Source organism: Mytilus californianus, unplaced genomic scaffold (genome assembly GCF_021869535.1).
Source record: "Mytilus californianus isolate M0D057914Y unplaced genomic scaffold, xbMytCali1.0.p SCAF_7, whole genome shotgun sequence".
NCBI classification, from domain to species: domain Eukaryota; kingdom Metazoa; phylum Mollusca; class Bivalvia; order Mytilida; family Mytilidae; genus Mytilus; species Mytilus californianus.
This window is the reverse complement of record NW_026262723.1, coordinates 86,766,022-86,787,289: the sequence shown is the minus strand read 5'-3', so window position 1 is coordinate 86,787,289 and position 21,268 is coordinate 86,766,022. Positions and strand designations below refer to the sequence as shown.

The 21,268-nt window shown below is 32.4% G+C and overlaps 1 protein-coding gene across 10 annotated transcripts in view; it reads left to right on the top strand.

Moving 5' to 3' along the window:
• LOC127708602 (regulator of G-protein signaling 6-like) overlaps nt 1-21,268 on the top strand; it is an 88,730-nt gene that overhangs the window by 29,099 nt on the left and 38,363 nt on the right. For all 10 annotated transcript variants that reach the window (XR_007985316.1, XM_052213620.1, XM_052213619.1 and 7 more), the window contains exons 2-7: nt 4,883-4,970; nt 9,911-10,071; nt 14,502-14,556; nt 15,193-15,257; nt 16,011-16,087; nt 19,453-19,534. Coding sequence is in view for 9 of the 10 variants with exons in the window: in XM_052213620.1 (XP_052069580.1) it covers nt 4,883-4,970; nt 9,911-10,071; nt 14,502-14,556; nt 15,193-15,257; nt 16,011-16,087; nt 19,453-19,534 (528 nt within the window). In the remaining variant the exon portion in view is untranslated. The remainder of the gene's footprint in view (nt 1-4,882; nt 4,971-9,910; nt 10,072-14,501; nt 14,557-15,192; nt 15,258-16,010; nt 16,088-19,452; nt 19,535-21,268) is intronic.

Below are 21,268 nucleotides of genomic sequence, written 5' to 3'. Positions count from 1 at the left end.
GTTCTTCATACCTTTTTATATCTTATATCAGGTGATGTATTGTATTAGGTACATTTAGCTGCATAATTACAATGTCAAGAAATAATAGACTGATAATTGAAGTAAGTAAACTTCTATAAAAAAAACTAAAACTTTAATTATTATTTACTACAAAATCTGATTTAGTACACTGCATACATAGAATATGCATTTCAATGAGCTAGGTCACTGTAATTTATTTATTAAGTCTCCCAAACGAAGTTTGGGAAGACTTATTGTTTTTGCTCAGTTCTTATTATTATTATTCTTCTTCTTCTTCTTCTTCTTCTTCTTCTTCTTCTTCTTCTTCTTCTTCTTCTTCCGCCGCTTTTAAATTTGAACTTGTCCGCACCCGTTCTCCAAAACCGCTTGTCGGATTAACTTAGGGTTTCACAATATGTTAGACTAACATGTCTAGTGGTGCAATCAGGGTTTTGTTTTTGCAATGGGGTTTATAAAGGGGTACTTTGAGGGGCAAAAAGAAAAGAGGGTTTTACTATAGAACCCTATGGGATTTTTTTTTTTTAAATTTTCAAATGATTATAAATTGAAAACCGTTCGTGATAGACACAAACTTTTTAATTGAAAATGTTCTAAATGATAAAGCCCATTAAATGAAATACAGGGTTAGTCCCCAGGGGTCACCCCCACCCCCTGCCATTTAAGAAAGTTCTAATACCTTGTAAGTGGTCAAGATCCCCACCCCTAAACCATATATATTCTGGTTTGTCATGCTAAGATGGTTTGAATGATATACAGGGTTAGTCCCCAGGGGTCATCCCCACCCCCTGTCATTTGAGAAAGTTCTAATATCTTGTAAATTGTCGAGATCCCCACCCCTAAACCATATATATTCTGGTTTGTCATGATAAAGCACATCAAATGAAATACAGGGTTAGTCCCCAGGGGTTACCCCCACCCCCTGCCATTTAAGAAAGTTCTAATATCTTGAAAGTGGTCAAGATCCCCACCCCTAAACCATATATATTCTGGTTTGTCATGCTAAGATGGTTTGAATGACATACAGGGTTAGTCCCCAGGGGTCATCCCGACCCCCTGCCATTTTAGAAAGTTCTAATATCTTGTAAATGGTCGAGATCCCCACCCCTAAACCATATATATTCTGGTTTGTCATGATAAAGCACATCAAATGTTATACAGGGAAAGTCCCCAGGGGTCAGCCCCACCCCCTGCCATTTAAGAAAGTTCTAATATCTTCTAAGTGGTCAAGATCCCCACCCCTAAACCATATATATTCTGGTTTGTCATGCTGAGATGGTTTGAATGATATACAGGGTAAGTCCCCAGGGGTCAACCCGACCCCCTGCCATTTGAGAAAGTTCTAATATCTTGTAAATGGTCGAGATCTCCACCCCTAAACCATATATATTCTGGTTTGTCATGATAAAGCACATCAAATGTTATACAGGTTAAGTCCCCAGGGGTCACCCCCACCCCCTGCCATTTAAGAAAGTTCTAATATTTTCTAAGTGGTCAAGATCCCCACCCCTAAACCATATATATTCTGGTTTGTCATGCTGAGATGGTTTGAATGATATACAGGGTAAGTCCCCAGGGGTCATCCCGACCCCCTGCCATTTGAGAAAGTTCTCATATCTTGTAAATGGTCGAGATCCCCACCCCTAAACCATATATATTCTGGTTTGTCATGATAAAGCACATCAAATGTTATACAGGGTTAGTCCCCAGCGGTCACCCCCACCCCTTGCCATTTGAGAAAGTTCTAATATCTTGTAAATGGTCGAGATCTCCACCCCTAAACCATATATATTCTGGTTTGTCATGATAAAGCACATCAAATGAAATACAGGGTTAGTCTCCAGGGGTCACCCCCACCCCCTGCCATTTAAGAAAGTTCTAATATCTTCTAAGTGGTCAAGATCCCCACCCCTAAACCATATATATTCTGGTTTGTCATGCGAAGATGGTTTGAATGATAGACAGGGTTAGTCCCCAGGGGTCATCCCGACCCCCTGCCATTTGAGAAAGTTCTAATATCTTGTAAATGGTTGAGATCCCCACCCCTAAACCATATATATTCCTATTTGTCATGTCTCGAACATTTGAATGACGTATAGGGCCAGTCCCCAGGGGTTTCTCCCCACCCCCAATATTCTAGTATCTTGTAAATGGTTGAGATCCCCACCCCTAAACCATATATATTCCTGTTCGTCATGTAATGAACATTTGAATGACGTATAGGGCCAGTCCCCAGGGGTTCTTCCCCACCCCCAATATTTTAGTATCTTGTAAATGGTTGAGATCCCCACCCCTAAACCATATATATTCTGGTTTGTCATGCCAAGATGATTTGAATGATATACAAGGTTAGTCCCCAGGCATCACTAATGCATATAACTTTACTGGACCAAACCAATTTTCAATGGACGTTGCCCAATGTCAGGCGACCCTGGGAATAACTTATGGGAGCTTCGTTTGGGAGACTTCGTAACAGCATCCTGTTACAATCATTTCTTGTTGTATGAAAGCATTTTAAAAGATAAGCAAAACATACACATCTTTAATTCTTTTCTTGTATATTTATATATGTAATATTTGCCACTGGATGTTAAGTTGTATGAAAGCATTTTAAAAAATAAGCAAAACATACACATCTTTAAGTCTTTTCTTGTATATTTATATATGTAATATTTGCCACTGGATGTTAAGTTAGCCCATTTATTGATCTGTTAATCATCTTTATACAATTAAGAGATGATATTTTCAGCAATGTAGCCTTAACAACAGTTGAAGCATTGAGATGAACATTGTTAAAAATAAGTTAAACTTTTATGAATTTTAAATGTTTTTGGGACAATTCTATACTTGTCTTAAAATATGCAAAATACACTGTTAACATATTTGTATTATATCTCTCACTTGGATGTGTAAAATTGTTGGGGAATACCCTCAAAATAATTCTTGATTTCAACTTCAATTTAAAAGATAACTTAATTTGCTTTATCATGGTGTTTCTAGTCTGGCAGTCACATTTATTAATACTTCCTTATTTTATTAACCCTAGATCTATTCCCTTAAAAAGGTATTTTTCTGTAGTATATGAACTAAAGAATTTGTTCTCGATAACAATCAAGTAAAATAATAGGAAAATTATTAACCTAATGGTGTACTGTTTAGATGCTAGTAGTATATTACAGTATTAGAATTATAGAAGATACTGGAGGTTGTTATGGACATAAACTTTCGGAAAAAGTATATGCCATTTTGTTTCTTATGAATTACACATATCTGCAAGCAGTTGTACATTTTATAAACTTAAAAGGGGCATTATGATACAATGTAGAAAAAAATTAAAGTATTATTTTTGTTTGGTTTCAATATACATGAAGGATTGTGCCTGATATTCATATGATGAAGACATAATCTTTCAATCAGTTTAATTGAAGTCTGGAGCTGGCATGTCAGTTAACTGCTAGTAGTCTGTTGTTATTTATGTATTATTGTCATTTTGTTTATTTTCTTTGGTTACATCTTCTGACATCAGACTCGGACTTCTCTTGAACTGAATTTTAATGTGCGTATTGTTATGCGTTTACTTTTCTACATTGGCTAGAGGTATAGGGGGAGGGTTGAGATCTCATAAACATGTTTAACCCCACCGCATTTTTGCGCCTGTCCCAAGTCAGGAGCCTCTAGCCTTTGTCAGTCTTGTATTATTTTTAATTTTAGTTTCTTGTGTACAATTTGGAGTTTAGTATGGCGTTCATTATCACTGAACTAGTATATATATTTGTTTAGGGGCCAGCTGAAGGACGCCTCCGGGTGCGGGAATTTCTCGCTGCATTGAAGACCTGTTGGTGACCTTCTGCTGTTGTCTGTTCTATGGTCGGGTTGTTGTCTCTTTGACACATTCCCCATTTTCATTCTCAATTTTATTTTTATATGATATAGATTTATAAAATATTGAAATAAGAATTTGCTATTAACAGGATATTTGATTTATAACATTCTGAAATGTAACTATTTGCAAAGAAATGACAAATATCAAAAATGAAAACAAGAATTTCCTTTGTTTGAAGAGATACTTGTGTGAACTATTCTTTTACTGATGAGTATATCATATTTAAAAAAAAATGATCACTAAGACTTGGAGATTTATCATACCCCATGCAACTTCGTTGCATAGGGTATGTTTTTGACCCGTCTGTTAGTATGTCTGTCATTCAGTCTGTCTGTCAGTCCGTCAGTCCTGTTCTTGTCATTGCAGCTCCTCTGAAACCACTCAACAGAATTTCATGAAACTTTGTAGATGATAAGGCCATACTATGTCCATGTGCATATGGACAGGAAATTATGATTCAATTTTTCTTCTAGGAGATATGCTCCTTTGAACTTAGAATTTTGGCCGAAATATATGTACTACTGCAACACTTTGCCATCGCAACTCCTCTGAAACCACACAACATAATTTCATAAAACTTTTTAGATAATAAGGACATAATATGTAGATGTGCATATCGACAGGAAACTGTGATTCAATTCTTTTTCTAGGAGTTATGCCCCCTTTAAACTTAAAATTTTGCCCTAAATATACTACTGAAACTTTGTTATCACAACTCTACACAACAGAATTGCATGAGTCTTTGAACTTAGGAATCTGGTGAAGTATGGGGTATGTGAGTATGCTCACAAAGGTTATTGAATCATATATATGCATTGTTTTATGCCTGTTCAATCACTTATTATGTTTATTAAATGCATGAAAAGTCATACTAATTGGAACTTTATGGTGAACTCAAATAATAACTTTAGCATAGATGGTTTCTTCACATGGTACAAAAATGGTAGCTTAACATGTAATTGTTTTTAATTGATTTTGTAGATGGAGACAATCATAAAAGAACTACAGAGTGAAAAGTTTGGTTTGTTTCAAGCAATGAAAGTCAGACGGCCTGTCACTGCATTTACAGGTAAACATAGATTCTGATATCTAAATCAATGAAATCATTGTTTTATAGTGCAAGGTTATTTTTCATCAAATAAGGGATTTCTTTCTGCATATTTGAAACAAGAAAATCTTCACAGTGAAGAATTGACAAAGTTTGATGCAAATAAACAAATCAAAATTTGGGATAGTCTCAACAGTCTACAGGTTAGAAGCTGGGTTGGCTCTATAGGTCTCTGCTATCTTATTGTATAGTAAAATATTATCTTTAGTTGAGGTTGTTGTACACTTCAGTAGATTACCACAGAAACAGATATATATATATGACAAGAAACTAAAAGCAAAACAAAAATTGTTTTGAGGTTAAATAAACATGTTAATGTATATGCACAAAAATGAGATATAGATGTACAAATTGCATTTTTTTTGTTTCGCTTCCCTAACATTGTTTGGGTGTGTACAAAGGGATCATTCCACTAGGTCTGTTTGTCTGTCTGTGCAAGGCAAGTCTGGTTCAAAACTTTTGAAGCCCTTGTAGGATATAGGATATTAATGATACTAAGTGCTATTGTTGCACACTACCAAAGGATGTGTTGGGAATAAGGTTAGAATGTCTATATATAAAATCAAGGTCACAATAGATATAAGATGTGGTATTAGTGCCAATGAGACAACTCTCCATCCAAGTCACAATTTGTAAAAGTAAACCATTATAGGTCAAGGTACGGCCTTCAACACAGAGCCTTTGCTCACACCGAACAGCAAGCTTTAAAGGGCCCCAAAAATGACTAGTGTAAAACCATTCAAACAGGAAAACCAACGGTCTAATCTATATAAAATGAGAAACGAGAAACACACAAACTGAGATCAACTTTACATTTTCATGTTCAAGAAGTTTCTAACTCAATTTCAAATAAACAAAGTTGCATCTGACTCTAAACTTTTGAATTTTCTAAAGGAGATTGATATTTGATATATTTGTTGTGTGTCATGAATAAGGTTGGAATCTGTCTGCAAGGTCAAGATCATCATGTAAGACTCAGAACTTTTGAACACGTTGAAGGATATTAATGATATTTGTTTTTTTATTATTGTTGAGCCATGGCCATAATGGTGTGTTATGAATAAAATTAGAATATCTGGCTGCAAGGTCAGGGTCTAATTTGTAAATTAAGATGAATACATGGGTGGGGATTTTGTGACCTTTTCACACTGTAACTCTACTATAGTTACATTTTCTAATTGCATTTTTTTCTCTTCACATGAAGTTAACATTTCCTGCTTAAAGTGCATCATGCAAATTAATTAATGTATTTGTGTCACCTATGTACATGAAGTATTGAGATGTACATTTACCTATCATATTTGTTAAAGTTTATTGATTCTTGTATGATAGGCTGTCAATTGTATGACATACATATTTGTGTAGAATTAGATATTTGTTGGCACAAACAAGCAACAATTTGAAGTGAATAAAAAGTTGAAATAAAATTCAGAGTATAATGCTATCTATACATTCAGACATAATTCATGTTTATAGGCCTTTTTCTTTGCATTTTATTAAAAAAATCTATGTTATTTAGTGGCCTGCATGGCAGCCCTATAGTTTTCACTTTGTCTGTCCATCCTTCTGTCTGACTATTCTTCTGACTGTCAACAAACTAAAAATACCAAAAGTATGGGTAGGATACTGATTACTTTTTGAACAGTTGCTGTGCATAATATGTAGATATGCATACTTTTTGCTGTCCCTCTAAAATGTTAATTCTATAGAAAATCTCATTATACGCGATCTCACATCTACATTTCTTGTTGGCTTGTATTAAATTTATATCAAGGATTTATATAATCAAGGTCTTTGATGAGTTTGATAATGACTATGATAAACAATTTTTGCAGGAGTTTTGTCTCTTGGAGATTGAAACTTAATAGAAAATTGTATTATGAACAAACTCAATCTCAGGCCTACACTTCTTGAACGCTATATATGAAAAAGTTTGAAAGATCCAAAACAAATATATTGGAGTTATTGCCCTTGGACAGATAAAATATGTTCATTGGTGGCTGCGTTCGAACCCTGTTCTTTTAATTTTTTAAAGAATGTCTCATTTTATTGCCTCGCCTTGACGGAGCCATATAGGTATGCTGTTTCCGGTGTTGGCAGCGTGGCCCGCGTCAACAAAATATAAGTTTGTGATTAGGTCTAGTTTATGGCGAACCACTAGTGGTAGGTCAATGATATTTGGTATGCAGTTGTATTAGCATTGGCACATCTCATTTCCATGGAGATTATTTGGCCCTGCCCCCTCAGTAATGGCCTATTGACTTTGAAACTTTCGCTTAGTTTACATGTATTAGTTTGTGATTAGGTCAGTTTATGGGGAACCACTAGTGATAGGTCAATGATATTTGGTATGCAGTTGTATAAGCATTGGCATATCTCATTTTCACAGATATTATTTTGCTCCGCCCCCTCAGTCATAGTTTATTGACTTTGAAACTTTTGCTTAGTTTACATATGTATTAGTTTGTGTTTAGGTCAGTTCAAGGGGAACCATTATGCAGTTCTATAAGCAATAGCACATCTCATTTCCATGGAGAATATTTGGCCCCGCCCCTCAGTCATGGTCTATTGACTTTGAAACTTTTGCTTTGTTTACATGTATTAGTTTGTGATTAGATCAGTTTAATATGAACTGCTAATGTTAAGTCAATAATATTTGGTATGCAAATTTATTGGCATTTGCAAGTCTTGTTTCCATGGAGATTATATAGCTACACCCCCTCAGCATGGTTCATTGACTTTGAAACTTTTACATAGTTTACAAGTTAATGTTTGTGTTTAGGTTTGTTTAAAGGGAACGACTTAAGGTAAGTCAATGGTATTTGGTTTGCAGTTGTATTAGCTTTGGCACATCTCATGTCCATGGAGATTGTTTAGCCATGTACCTTCAGTCATGGTTCATTGGCTTTGAATATTTGCATAACTTACATGTTACTGTGACTTGACTGTAAGTGTTGCTCTCCACCTACTGCAACTTATTCAAAATTCTGACCAAATTGCAATTTATTTTATAAAACCAAACTGTTCAACTGGTAAGAAATTTGAACTAACTGCTGTAGAAAACCACAGTCAAGTCGTGAAAGTGCAAGTTGATAAAATAAAGCATACTTACAATCCTATTAGACTTTAATTCCACTTCAATGTTATTATGAAATATCAGTCTAACAGTTTGTATAGAAATTTTATTGTTATTGTCATGCTAAAGGTGATAGGTAGTAATTTTGAATTGCTATAAAAATGTCCAAACTAAGCTTTTATACAATTTTTCTTTCGAATAGTCTTCTATATTCATAAGAATCAGACATCATTTGAATTAAAATATTATATATTCAGTTAAATATGTGTGAAATTACAATACGTTTTTAGGAAGTTTCCACGGGAGATAATCAATTTTGCTTTCGAAAAGTCTTCTATATTCAAAATAATAATGTTTTAGGTTATCTCCCATGGAAACTTATAACAACGTATTGTAATTTTACATATATTTTACTGAATATAAGATGTTTTAATTCAAATGATGTCTGATTCTTATGAATATAGAAGACTTTTCGAAAGAAAAATTGTATGAAAGATTAGTTTGGACATTTTTATAGCAATTCAAAATTACTACCTTTCACCTTTAGCATGAAAATAACAATAAAAATTCTATACAAATTGTTAGACTGATTTTTATACGCCCGTTTACTGGACATATTATGGTATACTGTTGTCCGTCTGTCCGTCCGTCGTCAACATGTCGGACATTAACTCAAAAATGCTTTAACCAATTTGCATAAAACTTTGGTGAATTGTTTATATCTATTGATGTGAGCTCCCTTTCGTTTTTTATAAATTTTAATTTATACGTTTCCGAGTTATGGGGTTTTATTCATTAAAAAAAGGGGGATTTTCCAGTTTTCGGACAATAACTCAAGAATGCTTTCACCAACTTGCAAGAAATTGTGGTGAATTGTTTATATCTATTGACATGAGCTCCCTTTCGATTTTTATATATTTTAGATTTTACGTTTCCGAGTTACAGGGTTTTATTCATAAAAAAGGGGGATTTTGCAGTTTTCGGAAAAAAAATCAAAAATGCTTTCAGCAGTTCGTATGAAACTTTGGTGAATTGTTTATATCTATTGATGTAAGCTCCGTTTAGAATTTTATAAATTTTACATTTCACATTTCTGAGTTATGGGGTTTTATTCATTAAAAAAGGGGGGTTTTTCCAGTTTTCGGACAATAACTCAAAAATGCTGTCAGCAATTCTCATGAAACTTTGGTGAATTGTTTATATCTATTGATGTAAGCTCCCTTTACATTTTCATAAATTTCTAATATGACATTGAGAATTAATTGAACTTTATTTGTTTATAGTCTGACAACAGATTTACTAAGTATTGCGCAACAGCACAGTGTATTGCACTACAGCAAGAAATCTTTAATTGAATATAAATTCAATTCATATAACCAATTTCAAGTTCTTTGACTACATTTATTCAGAAACCTATAATATGTTAAATATTTAATACAATCCAAATTCAGACCTGTATCAAGCTTGAATATTGTGTCCATTTTTGCCCCAACTGTTCAGGGTTGGACCTCTGCGGGCGTATCCAGCTGTGCTCAGCGAAGCAGTTTATTCATAATAACAATGAAGTGGAATTAAAGCCTTATAGGATTGTAAGTATGCTTTATTTTATCACCTTGCACTTTCACTACTTGACCATGTTGACTGTGGTTTTCTACAGCAGTTTGTTCAAATTTCTGACCAGTTGAACAGTTTGGTTTTATAAAACAAATTGCAATTTGGTCAGAATAATAAGTTGCAATAGGTGGAGAGCAACACTTACAGTCAAGTCACAGTAAAGTATTGCTATTTTATTTTATTTTAATAACAATACATTTTCTGTCTTCAGGGTATGATTTAGTACAATGGTTGAGGAAGAGGTTTGATATGGAGGAGCAGAGAGAGGCCATTCATTTATCACAATTGTTATGTCAGTATGGATATATCTACCCACTGGACTTGAAAAGTTACAGTATAAAGGAGGACAGATCAGTAGAATACAGATTCCAGGTACATATTACAAAATACTGCCTTTTCTGAGTCTTCACTTGTGGTTGAGCTGCACAAAATTTAACATACCCAAATAGTGAACTTGACAAAAGTAAGGGTAAACAAGGAAACAAAACCTTTGCATATGCCTGTCCCAATTCTTCAACCTTGACAGTAGTTGTATTATGTCATATCTTAGTTTTTATCCTTATTAGGAAAATTGGGTTTTAATGACAGATCTTTGATTGTTTCTGTATAATGTATTCACAACTTTTAAACACTATGGATGATAAATCAGATTTAGAGCTTAACATACCTTTCTATCCTTGACCTCTAGATTTCTTTTGGTTATTTGGTTATATTTGTTGTTGGGTTCTGTCTTATTAACTATACTCTAAATCTCCTTTTATTCATATATATTTATTTATGTTTTCTGAAATTCTCTGCTTACTTTATTTTATTTATGTATGAAAATATCTTTCCTATAAAACTTTTTATGCCCCACCTACAAGAGTAGAAGGGGCATTATGTTTTCTGATCTGTGTGTCTGTTCGTTTGTCCGTCCGTCCATCTGTCCCGCTTCAGGTTATAGTTTTTGGTCAAGGTAGTTTTTGATGAAGTTGAAGTCCATTCAACTTGAAACTTAGTACACATGTTCTCTATGATATGATCTTTCTAATTTTAATGCCAAATTAAGAGTTTTGACCCCATTTTCACGGTCCACTGAACATAGAAAATGATAGTGCGAGTGGGGCATCCGTGTACTATGGACGCATTCTTGTTTTGAAATATTTAATAAAGTCTTGCAGTAGGGAAAAAATAGGGTAAGACTGGTAACAGGAACCACAAATTATGACTTGAACAAATGGTAGGTATTTGAAAATTTTTCAGGTTGTATTTCTCAGTAAAATAGTGTTTACTCTGAAATACATCAAAAACTGTCATTTTTTGAAAGCGAGGCATTTGAGATTAGGGGGATGTTTCATGCCTTTGGTGAATCAAGAAATCAAAATCAACTGCATACTCAGAAAGAATACTGTTCAGAATGAAAAATCTACAAAGGACCAGATGTATTTTGTGTACTAAAATTCCTTCATGTTATATCTCAGGAGAAATATTACATTATTTTTGAAGCAGTTTAACATAAATGGAGTTATAAACCTTGACTGTAAGATACTACTTCAGATCAAAAGATACTTTTGAATAAGTACTTCCTGATGTTAAGAAAATAAAGCTCATATATAGCTCTTCTTAGTCACCAGCTCATTACCCATAAAGCTAATATGTATATGTGAATTTAATATGGTTACATCGTCTTTCTCTAATTGGTAACATCCCTATGTTTATATTGAGATAGAACTCCATATGAACCTCACTGCATGAGTCACATGAAGTTAATATGAGATTTCAAAATGTGGAACAATCCCAAAATAAAGAAATTCAAAATTAAACAGTGATTTTTACAATCTAATCAAAATAAGTTCTTCCAGTTGAAATAGCTAAACTAATATGAATCTTCATTATGATTTCTTTTTCAGTCAGTTAGAATATAGCTAAACCAATCTGAATCTTCATTAAAAATTTCTTTTTACAATTACACCAAAAGATTCTACGAACCAACTTACATAGCCTCCACTAAATATAGAATGATTATCAGATGAGAAAACACTGATTATCCTTTCTCTTACACCAGTGCAGGTATGAGTTTTAGCACCAAAATCGAGAGGAATTATTTTATGGCCTTGTTAGTATTGTATGTCAAATGTCAATAAATATAGAGTAGAATTAACAAACAAACAAAATGGAAAATTGAGGGAAAAAATTATCTATCTTTAAGCATTTTTAGGATTTTATTATTAGATTACACTTGGAAACCATTTCATATGTAAACTAGGCACATTTTAAATCAAAAGGGGGAAGGTGTGGTAGGTTTCACAACTAATGTAACTATTTTCTGTATTTAAAAAAAAAAAACCCAAATCAAAATGGCTTCAACTGTTCCTGTGGAATACTATTTAACATCTCAGCAAATTGAAGATACATGTCCTGTATTATTTACATGTGAGCATAACTTTTTGTAATCATTTAGATAACATCTATTTCATAAATATGAAGGACAACTTTGTTTTATTTTTTTTTTCTCAAAGAAACAAAAACTGAAACCAACAATTGTCTGTTTCCTAGAAATAAAAAAACAGGTAGTCTCATCAATTTGTGTTTATATACTACATGAATTTCAGTGAAATGTAATGTATTAAAAACAAAACTTGAAAAGAAGGGATATATAAGTTAGGTAAATATGAAACAACAAACCCATGAAATACTAAGAAAAAACTAGTCTATTGAAGCAAAAGTGATTTTATTGCTGTAGGAGTCTTTATAAGAATAAAAGGGGATGTTGTGTAATAAAATCTGTGAGACAGCAACCCAACAACAAAATTTAGCAAAGACATCTACTGGGCAACTTTAAGTCGTCAACAATAGACAGGTGTCTGTATCACAGCAATGGTGTGCATTTAAAATGAAAGACAACTTTGATTTCTTTGTTTTCATATTTTTCTTTCAAGGAAACAGAAACTGAAACCAACAATTGTCTGTTTCCTAGAAATAAAAAACTGCTAGTCTCATCAATTTATGCTTATATACTACATAAATTTCTATAAATTGTAATGTATTTAAAACAAAACTTGGTCAGAAAAAGAAGGGATATATTGGTTGGGTCTATATAAAACAACAATCCCATGTATTACTACATGTACTAAGAAATAACCAGTGTTTTTATTGCTATTGTTTTTTTTTTAAATGGATAAAATAAGATGTCAGGTATTTACATCTATGTGAAAGCAACCCAACATCAAAAGACATCTAGAGGGCAACTTTAAGTAATCAACATTAGACAGGGGTCTATATAATGTGTCAAGCTCTAAACCATCCCGAGTTCAATTATGGTTGCTGGAATGCCTTATCCAAAATGAAAAAAAACCTGTATTCCACATCTACTGTATCACGAGCCAGTCAACACTGAGGTTGTGAGTTCGAATCCCGCACGGGGCAGGTGCACACGACTCCAATCTTAATTGACTTGGATTGATAGTTTTCCTACCGAAGGTCTGTGGTTCTCTCCGGGCACTCCGGCTTCCTCCATGAATAAAAAAACACTGCCACGAAATAGCACAATAGTGTTGAAAGTGGCGTTAAACACCAATCAATCAATCAATCTACTGTAATTAGTTTGTTACTGCTTATCATATTTTACACTTTTTATTTGACCTTCTTTTTGTCCCCTGCGCAACTTGTTTTGAAGGACATAGAAATAGCAGGCATCTGTCTGTGAGTCCATTTGTTCATGTAAGCACTCTCACATGTACAATTCTTGCCAGGTTTTAATCAAATTTATATCAGCAATGTCTTCAACTGTGATTTCCCAGTGAAATAAAAACTGATAATTTCACATATGAAATAAATTTGATAATTTCACTCCTCGGATGTCATACAACAATGGGTGTTGTCAAGACATTGTCGAGGACATTGCATCAAAACGAATTGGTAATGCGTAGAAAAAAATATAGTTCCTTTCATTTTCTACATCATTTCAATTAATATAAGTCCATGGTCAATGTAATAAAAAGAATAATTAATCCAAAAATTAAAATATCAACAAATATTCAACTCGTGACTGAACAACACTGATAATTAACTCATGCGCTACTCATATTCGTGAATTAATGTGTTGTTCGGCCACTTGTTAAATATTTTTCTATATTTGAATTCTTGGATTAGTTTTTCTTTAAATACTGTAAATGTCTTCAAATTTTTAATTTTGATATTTTTAGTATAATTAGTTGAATTCTGGCAGAATAGCTGTCACTTTGTGTTAGGCAGGATATGTTAATGTCCCAGAATAGCAGTGTTAGGCAGTATATATTTTAATGTCCCAGAATAGCAGCGTTAGGCAGGATATGTTAATGTCCCAGAATAGCAGTGTTAGGCAAGCTATGTTAATGTCCCAGAATAGCAGTGTTAGGCAGGATATGTTATATTCCAGAATAGCAGTGTTAGGCAGGATATTCAAATGTCCCAGAATAGTAGTGTTAGGCAGGATATTCAAATGTTCGAGAATAGCAGTGTTAGGCAGGATATGTTAATGTCCCAGAATAGCAGTGTTTGGCAGGATATGTTATATTCCAGAATAGCAGTGTTAGGCAGGATATTCAAATGTCCCAGAATAGCAGTGTTAGGCAGGATATTCAAATGTCCCAGAATAGTATTGTTAGGCAGGAACTTTACTGAGTTGAATATATGAAATTTGTACTTGCTTGTTTCAGTGTGTTTTATGGTTACATTAGATAACTACATTGGTCTATATATATTCTGCCCATCAACCTTCTTGAAATGGGTGCAAATGTAATTCTTGGTAATAATTCTTATTAAGAAGTTGTTTTATTTTTCAGAAACCATTTTATTGGCCATTCAGTAGTCAAGTATCAACAGACAGTATAGAATATGGTTTGTATAATGTTTTACTCAAATATTGACTTTCCATGAATTATGAATGGATTGAATTATATATCTGATAAAGTATGGTATTTTCTATACTGCTTGTAGAAGGTCAAGTACTGTTGATTAGTGAGACACCTGTCTGGGGATCATTGACACATCATTGACCTATTCATGAAATAGCCTAAACAGTTAATCATATGAAAGTAAAATGTTTCCTTTATATGACAACGAAAATCATCATCAGTTCAGATTTAAGATAAAAAAAAATGTTGCATAGATATGTTATTTGGCTGGGGATATTTAGTACGCTTTATAAAAAAAATAGCTTTCATACTTGAAATTATGGTATGTAGTGGCACATTTAGGGGGCAGGGCATTGAGGATGTTTTCAGACCCCCCCCCCCCCCCCCCTTTTGATTGTCAATTCTATCATTTTTAGCATAGAATTCTTCCAAAAACATTATACCATTAAGACGTTAGGACTCTTTTCACAAAATTCTTAGTAGATCAGTCAAGTAAAATTGAGTTGTAATGAAAATAATGATGAAAGATTTCGATAGAAAATTCTGCCAAGCTAGAAAATGTAATTATTAATACAAAGAGTTTTATCTCTTACTATACAATGCATTTTTTAATTTTCAGCAATTTATCTTCAGAAGAGAAGCATGAGAAATAAACAGAAACATGGCTTGGAACCCTATGAGCAGGTTTGTCCTTTTGAGAATAAAGGGAGATATTTTGTTGTTTGAAAAGTTATGACAAGATTAGTGTGGTAAAAACACATATAAAAGTACTGTGCCTGTCAAAGTGGAAATTATTCAACTTCTTTCCCAAAATTACTAGTAGAGAAAAATCATCTGATAGTTATTTAATGTTCTTCAAAATAGACATTCTATATTTAATTTTGAGCTTTTCAGTTGTTTCTTATGGAACTCTTTATGTATAAAACAAAATTATAACAAAAATAAACATAAGACATCTATTTCATTTATAGGTGCCCTGTTGTCACTAGCAACACACAGGAATCAGTTATGTTGTCATCATCATCCACATTATACTTTTAATCTCCGACCCCTTGAAAAGAAGATTGACAGAATTCAACCAAACTTGCACAGATTCTCTTACAGGACATGAAGTTGTGCACCTGTTATTTTAATTTTTGATCTAACTGATTTTCCAGTACAGCATTGATTACAAATTCAAATTACTTTAGTTTGCTATGTGCAACTCTTTAAACATTGCTAGACAGCAAGTTTTGCATCTACTATTTTTTTTTAACTTTTGATATGAATGATTTTTTGGGTTCTCCATACTTATAAATGTACCTAGCCATTTCTGGTTAATTTAGTGTCTAAAAATTGAAAGAAAGTCTTAATTTAGAATTGTAAGCATTGAAAAGCATTTATCATATTACTAATATATATATATAGTTAAACAAATTGTTGACACTGTCTTTTCAGGAAGCATTTGATAAATTACTGAAAGTCTACTGTGATAAAAAGGAATTTATTGAGAAACAAGCAACAGAACAGGTTGAGTAAGTAGATATTGGATAGAAGCAAATATTTGTATTCCTTTATTCTCGAAATAAACAACTTACTTACTTCAGCATAGTATTATCATATTCGCTTAATGTCCTATTTCCTTTTATTAAGGAAAATTTGCTTGACTTTTAAAATTCATTTTTTTTCAAATTTGCATTATATCATTTTATTTGTATTTAGCAGATTTGTAACTCCCTAAAAAAGACTCCAAAATTTAATACAAATTTCTGGTATCGATTAATAAAAAATGTAGGCATGTTAAATTATTAAAGCTCTCTTCTGTCGTAGACACGCATTTTACTGTGTTAGGATATTAATGCTTATACTTATTTTTAGTCCAAATTCTTATTTTTGTGTGGGATAGAACCAACTTAATTCCCAAATAGGAAATAAAGTATATACTAAGTTTAAGTTCCAACTTCAAGTGCCATATGTCATTAGCATAGCATGCGTGTTTTTTGCTGTTGCCAGGAAGAGTTATATTCTAGTTCTGGTTGTGTTAGTTAACTTTATACACAATATTCTCAGGCTGATTAGAAAAATATTCAAATGGTAAGTGTTAAGTAGATTGAGTGTGAAATATAATCAGAGTGTAGAACACAGTAGAATTCATTTAAAAGGAAGGGATTCATAGACCCTCCTTATAGCATACACAACTTCCTCTGTCTGTCATAGTTGTCATTTTTGAAGGTACAAGTGCAAACATATTTAAAAAAACAAACAAGTTTAGATACAGAACAGTTTTAGAGATGTCCAAAAATGGACAAAGACATCAATCTTTAAAATATTAAATTGTCACTCATTCTCGCTGCATAATTACAAATTTAACTCAATTATATATGGTTATTTAGCAATAGGTAAAGTAAATTTTTGTTCATCTTTAGTTGTTTAACATTCTTGGCTATGCTTTTTGAAATTTGTTTTCCCTGATAATTGATTCTTTTTTCAGACCTATAAAGTATTTTATAAACTACTTACTTTGCATGATTTTATTTTCAGTTTATTATAGTTGGTTTTGTTTGTAGTGAGTATGCACTGAGTTTTGACAGCAATAGAATTTCTCTCCCTGATTCTAAAAAGATTTGATATGCTTAAAAATTGCAACACACATTTTTTGTTACCATAATCCAATATAATAAGTCATGCATTTGGACTCCAAACACCAGGTAAACACCAATTTCATATCTCATTGGAGTCGGTTTATTTTTTAAAATTATTCCATTGTATGGGGTGGGAGAGATAATAATATATAGATATCAAAGATCTTAACCTCATATGTAAATTTATTGAATTAAAATTAAAGTATCTAAACTGAAATAAGTAGGTTCGAGATGCTTGTAAGGTAAAAAAATAAAAACTGAAAATTGAAAGTTGCAAGTTTTATTTAAATGGACGTTAATTTTGTTTAGGGGAAATAAGTTCACAACAAGCAGAAATAATTTCAATTTGATACATAAATATTTGAATACCAACAGGAAGATATTGGTCATATGTAAATAAGGTTTATTTATGTCTGAAAGAAGTAAAAATATCTACCATCTATCCTTTCAGCAACTCTATTGATAACTATTTTATTTTAGAAGATTATATTACATAGTGCTGCTTGCAATGAAAATCATTATCCCTTTCCCCCCATTTTAGCCCTCTCCTGTTTTCTTCATACTGACTGACTGTTGGTTTTTATGTAACTGAAAAAGAATATGTGCATAATGTTAGTTAATCTCACTTGCCCACTTATGCAGTTTTTCTTACTTTTTTAATAGATATGTTGATGGATCCTTTTTTAGTTCATTTCATTTGATTTAACAATTAGTTTTCCTTTCTGGAAATTAACATAGTGTTCTATTTAACCAGTGTGTGTTTTTGGATTGTTTTGAGGCTACACAGCATATAAAAATCACTTGGAAGAAAAGAATTTTGTGACAAGTTATTTGTTCCTTGTTTTTCTGGAATAATACAGCTGTCTTTAGACATATGCTTGAGAATTATAGATAAATGTTTAACAAATTTTCTTGGTTCAGTAGAACAGAATAAGTTTTGGAACAAATCATTTGTCACATATTTAATTTGCCTTTTTTGCAGCAGTATTCTATTTTTAATCATATTTTAACAAATTGACTTGTTATAAGGTATTTTCACAATTTAACACCTTGATATGAGTGAGATATGTCTCATCAATTCAGTTAAACCCTTGATATGAGTGAGATATGTCTCATCAATTCAGTTAAACCCTTGATATGAGTGAGATATGTCTCATCAATTCAGTTCACGTGCACCAGTGTAGTTCATAGACTTTATAGTGTATAGTTTTTAAAATATTTCGCATAACAGTGAGCATATTTATCTGAGTCTGCTAAAAAATAATGCAAATTGTACAATTCTTCATTGGTGATAAGTCATCAGTGGAATATAAACTGGAATTAAATGTAAGCACTCAGATTGTTTTCATTCACTGTGATAGTATGTTTTCGGGTGTTCAGTTTTTGTGAATGATGATAGTTGATATGTATATTTTGGGTGTTCAGTTTTTGTTATGCCTGCTTAAGTTAGTTTGATAGGAACTACTTGTGATAGATCAATGATATTTTCTATAAAGTTGCATTACTATCAGTACATATCAGTTTGAAGTATATTTTGAGACCTGCCCCTAGGACATGGTCCAGTGACTTTGAATTAATTAGCAATTTTCAATGTTAAGTTTTCTGCTTAAGTTATATTGATAGGAACTACTTACAATAGACAATGATATTTTCTGTAAAGTTACATTACTGTCTGTACATCTCAGTTTGTCAGTGTTAAGTTTCTGCTTAAGTTAGTTTGATAGGATTTACTTTTGATAGATCAATGATATTTTGTATGAAGTCGCATTACTATCAGTACATATTAGTTTGTTGACCCTTTTCAGGCTTTGCACACTAGATCATGGTCCAGCGACTGAATTAATAAGCAATTTTGCTGTCCATCAGATTGTCTTTTTCTGAATTTTATGCCGACAGGCGAGACATATCCCTGTGTCAAGAGTTTATTGTGCATAATGATAGTATATTTTGGGTGTTCTTTTTTTGTGGAAAAATAAATGGTATGGTTTGTGTTTAAAAAATTTTTTATTGTTATTTTCATGAATGAACTAAGAGGAGTTATGCATTTTGTTGGGTATTAAAATTTGTTTTTTTTTTATACAAAAAGTTCACATCAATGGGTACCACATATAATTAAATATTTTCACAATATCACTGACAATTAAATAATGATTTTTTATTTACTAATGCATGTATATTTACATTTCTTTTCTATTATAGTATTGATATAGCAATTGTTGTGCCTTGCATATAATACATTGCATAATATGATTTTTCAGTGAAATAAAGAAAAAGAAGAGAACTGAGAAGATAATATTTGACCAACAAGAGAGGGCATTCTGGAGAATACATCGACCACCAGTAAGCTATCTTTCAGAAAATTACTTTTTTTGAATTTGAGGAAGACAGTTTTTATACGACCGCAAAAAAATTTTGTGGTCGTATATTGGTATGACGTTGGCGTCGTCGTCGTCCGGCGTCGTAGTCCGAAGACACATTGGTTTTCGAACTCTAACTTTAGTTTAAGTGAATGGATCTTTTTGAAATTTGACCATAAGGTTAAATACCACAAAAGGAAGGTTGGGATTGATTTTGGGGGTTATGGTACCAACAGTTAAGGAATAAGGGGCCAAAAAGGGGCCAAAAATAAGCATTTTCTAGTTTCCAGACAATAACTGTGGAACGGTGTATGGATCTCTCTGAAATTATACTACAAGTTTCCATACCACAAAGGGATGGTTAGGATTTGCTTTGGGGGGTTATGGCTCAAACCGTTTAGGAATTAGGGGCAAAAAAGGGGGAAAAACAAGGTTGTCCTGGTTAATGGACAAATACTTTAGTACAAAACATAATTTAAAGCAGTGTAAGGGAGATAAATCAAATACATCATTGAAATTATCTCCCTTACACTGCTTTTAAATTATGTATAAAGTAATGGTTAATGAACAATAAAGATAATTTAAAACAGTGTAAGGGAGGTAATCCAAATACAACGTTTTGGTTACTTCCCTTACACTGCTTTTAAATTATGTTTAAAGAAATACATATTTATAAAGGAAGACCAGTAAAAATATCTGCAAATGTTGCATCTTTTTTTTTTACAAAAAAATCCATATGAAAGATTTGACACTATATTTTTAATTCTATTATAAAATAGATTAAGTTAGCACTATGGTAAATTTAAATGGGTAATTATGGTTGCCAACTCCATTGGAAATTTGAATTGAGATTATGACCATATCTTGAGGGAAAGAATTTTTTAGGGGAAAAAAGGGGGGGGGGGATAAAAAGAAATTGTGGGGGGTCAATTTTTTCTCATTTCAGATTTCAGAAAGTAAAAAGAATTATCCTCAAATATTATTTTTTTTTCAAATTTCAAATATTGAAAAATTTCAAGAAGTAATCTTTAATTGCACAGTATGGCGCATTAGATTTGTAAAATCTTTGATCACATTTATTTATTTGTTATGCCGAATCTAACAGTGTATTTAGATTTTTAATTTTGGGTCCAGTTTTCAAATTGGTCTACATTAAGGTCCAAAGGGTCCAAAATTAAACTTTGTTTGATTTTAGCAAAAATTGAATACATGAGGTTCTTTGATATGCTGAATCTAAACATGTATTTAGATTTTTGATTTTTGGCCCAGTTTTCAAGTTGGTCCAAATTGGGGTCCAAAATTAAACTTTGTTTGATTTCAACAAAAATTGAATATATGGGGTTCTTTGATATGCTGAATCTAACCAAGTATTTAGATTTTTTATTTGTGGACCCCGTTATCAAATTGGTTCATATTGAGGTCAAAAGGGTCCAAAATTAAACTTTGTTTGATTTCATCTAAAATTGAATTATTGGGGTTCTTTGATATTCCAAATCTAACCGTGTATTTAGATTTTTAATTTTGGGTCCTGTTTTATAAATTGGTCTACATTAAGGTCCAAAGGGTCCAAAATTAAACTTAGTTTGATTTTAACAAAAATTGAATTCTTGGGGTTCTTTGATATGCTGAATCTAAACATGTGTTTAGATTTTTGATTATGGGCCCAGTTTTCAAGTTGGTCCAAGATAGGGTCCAGTATTTAAACTTTGTTTGATTT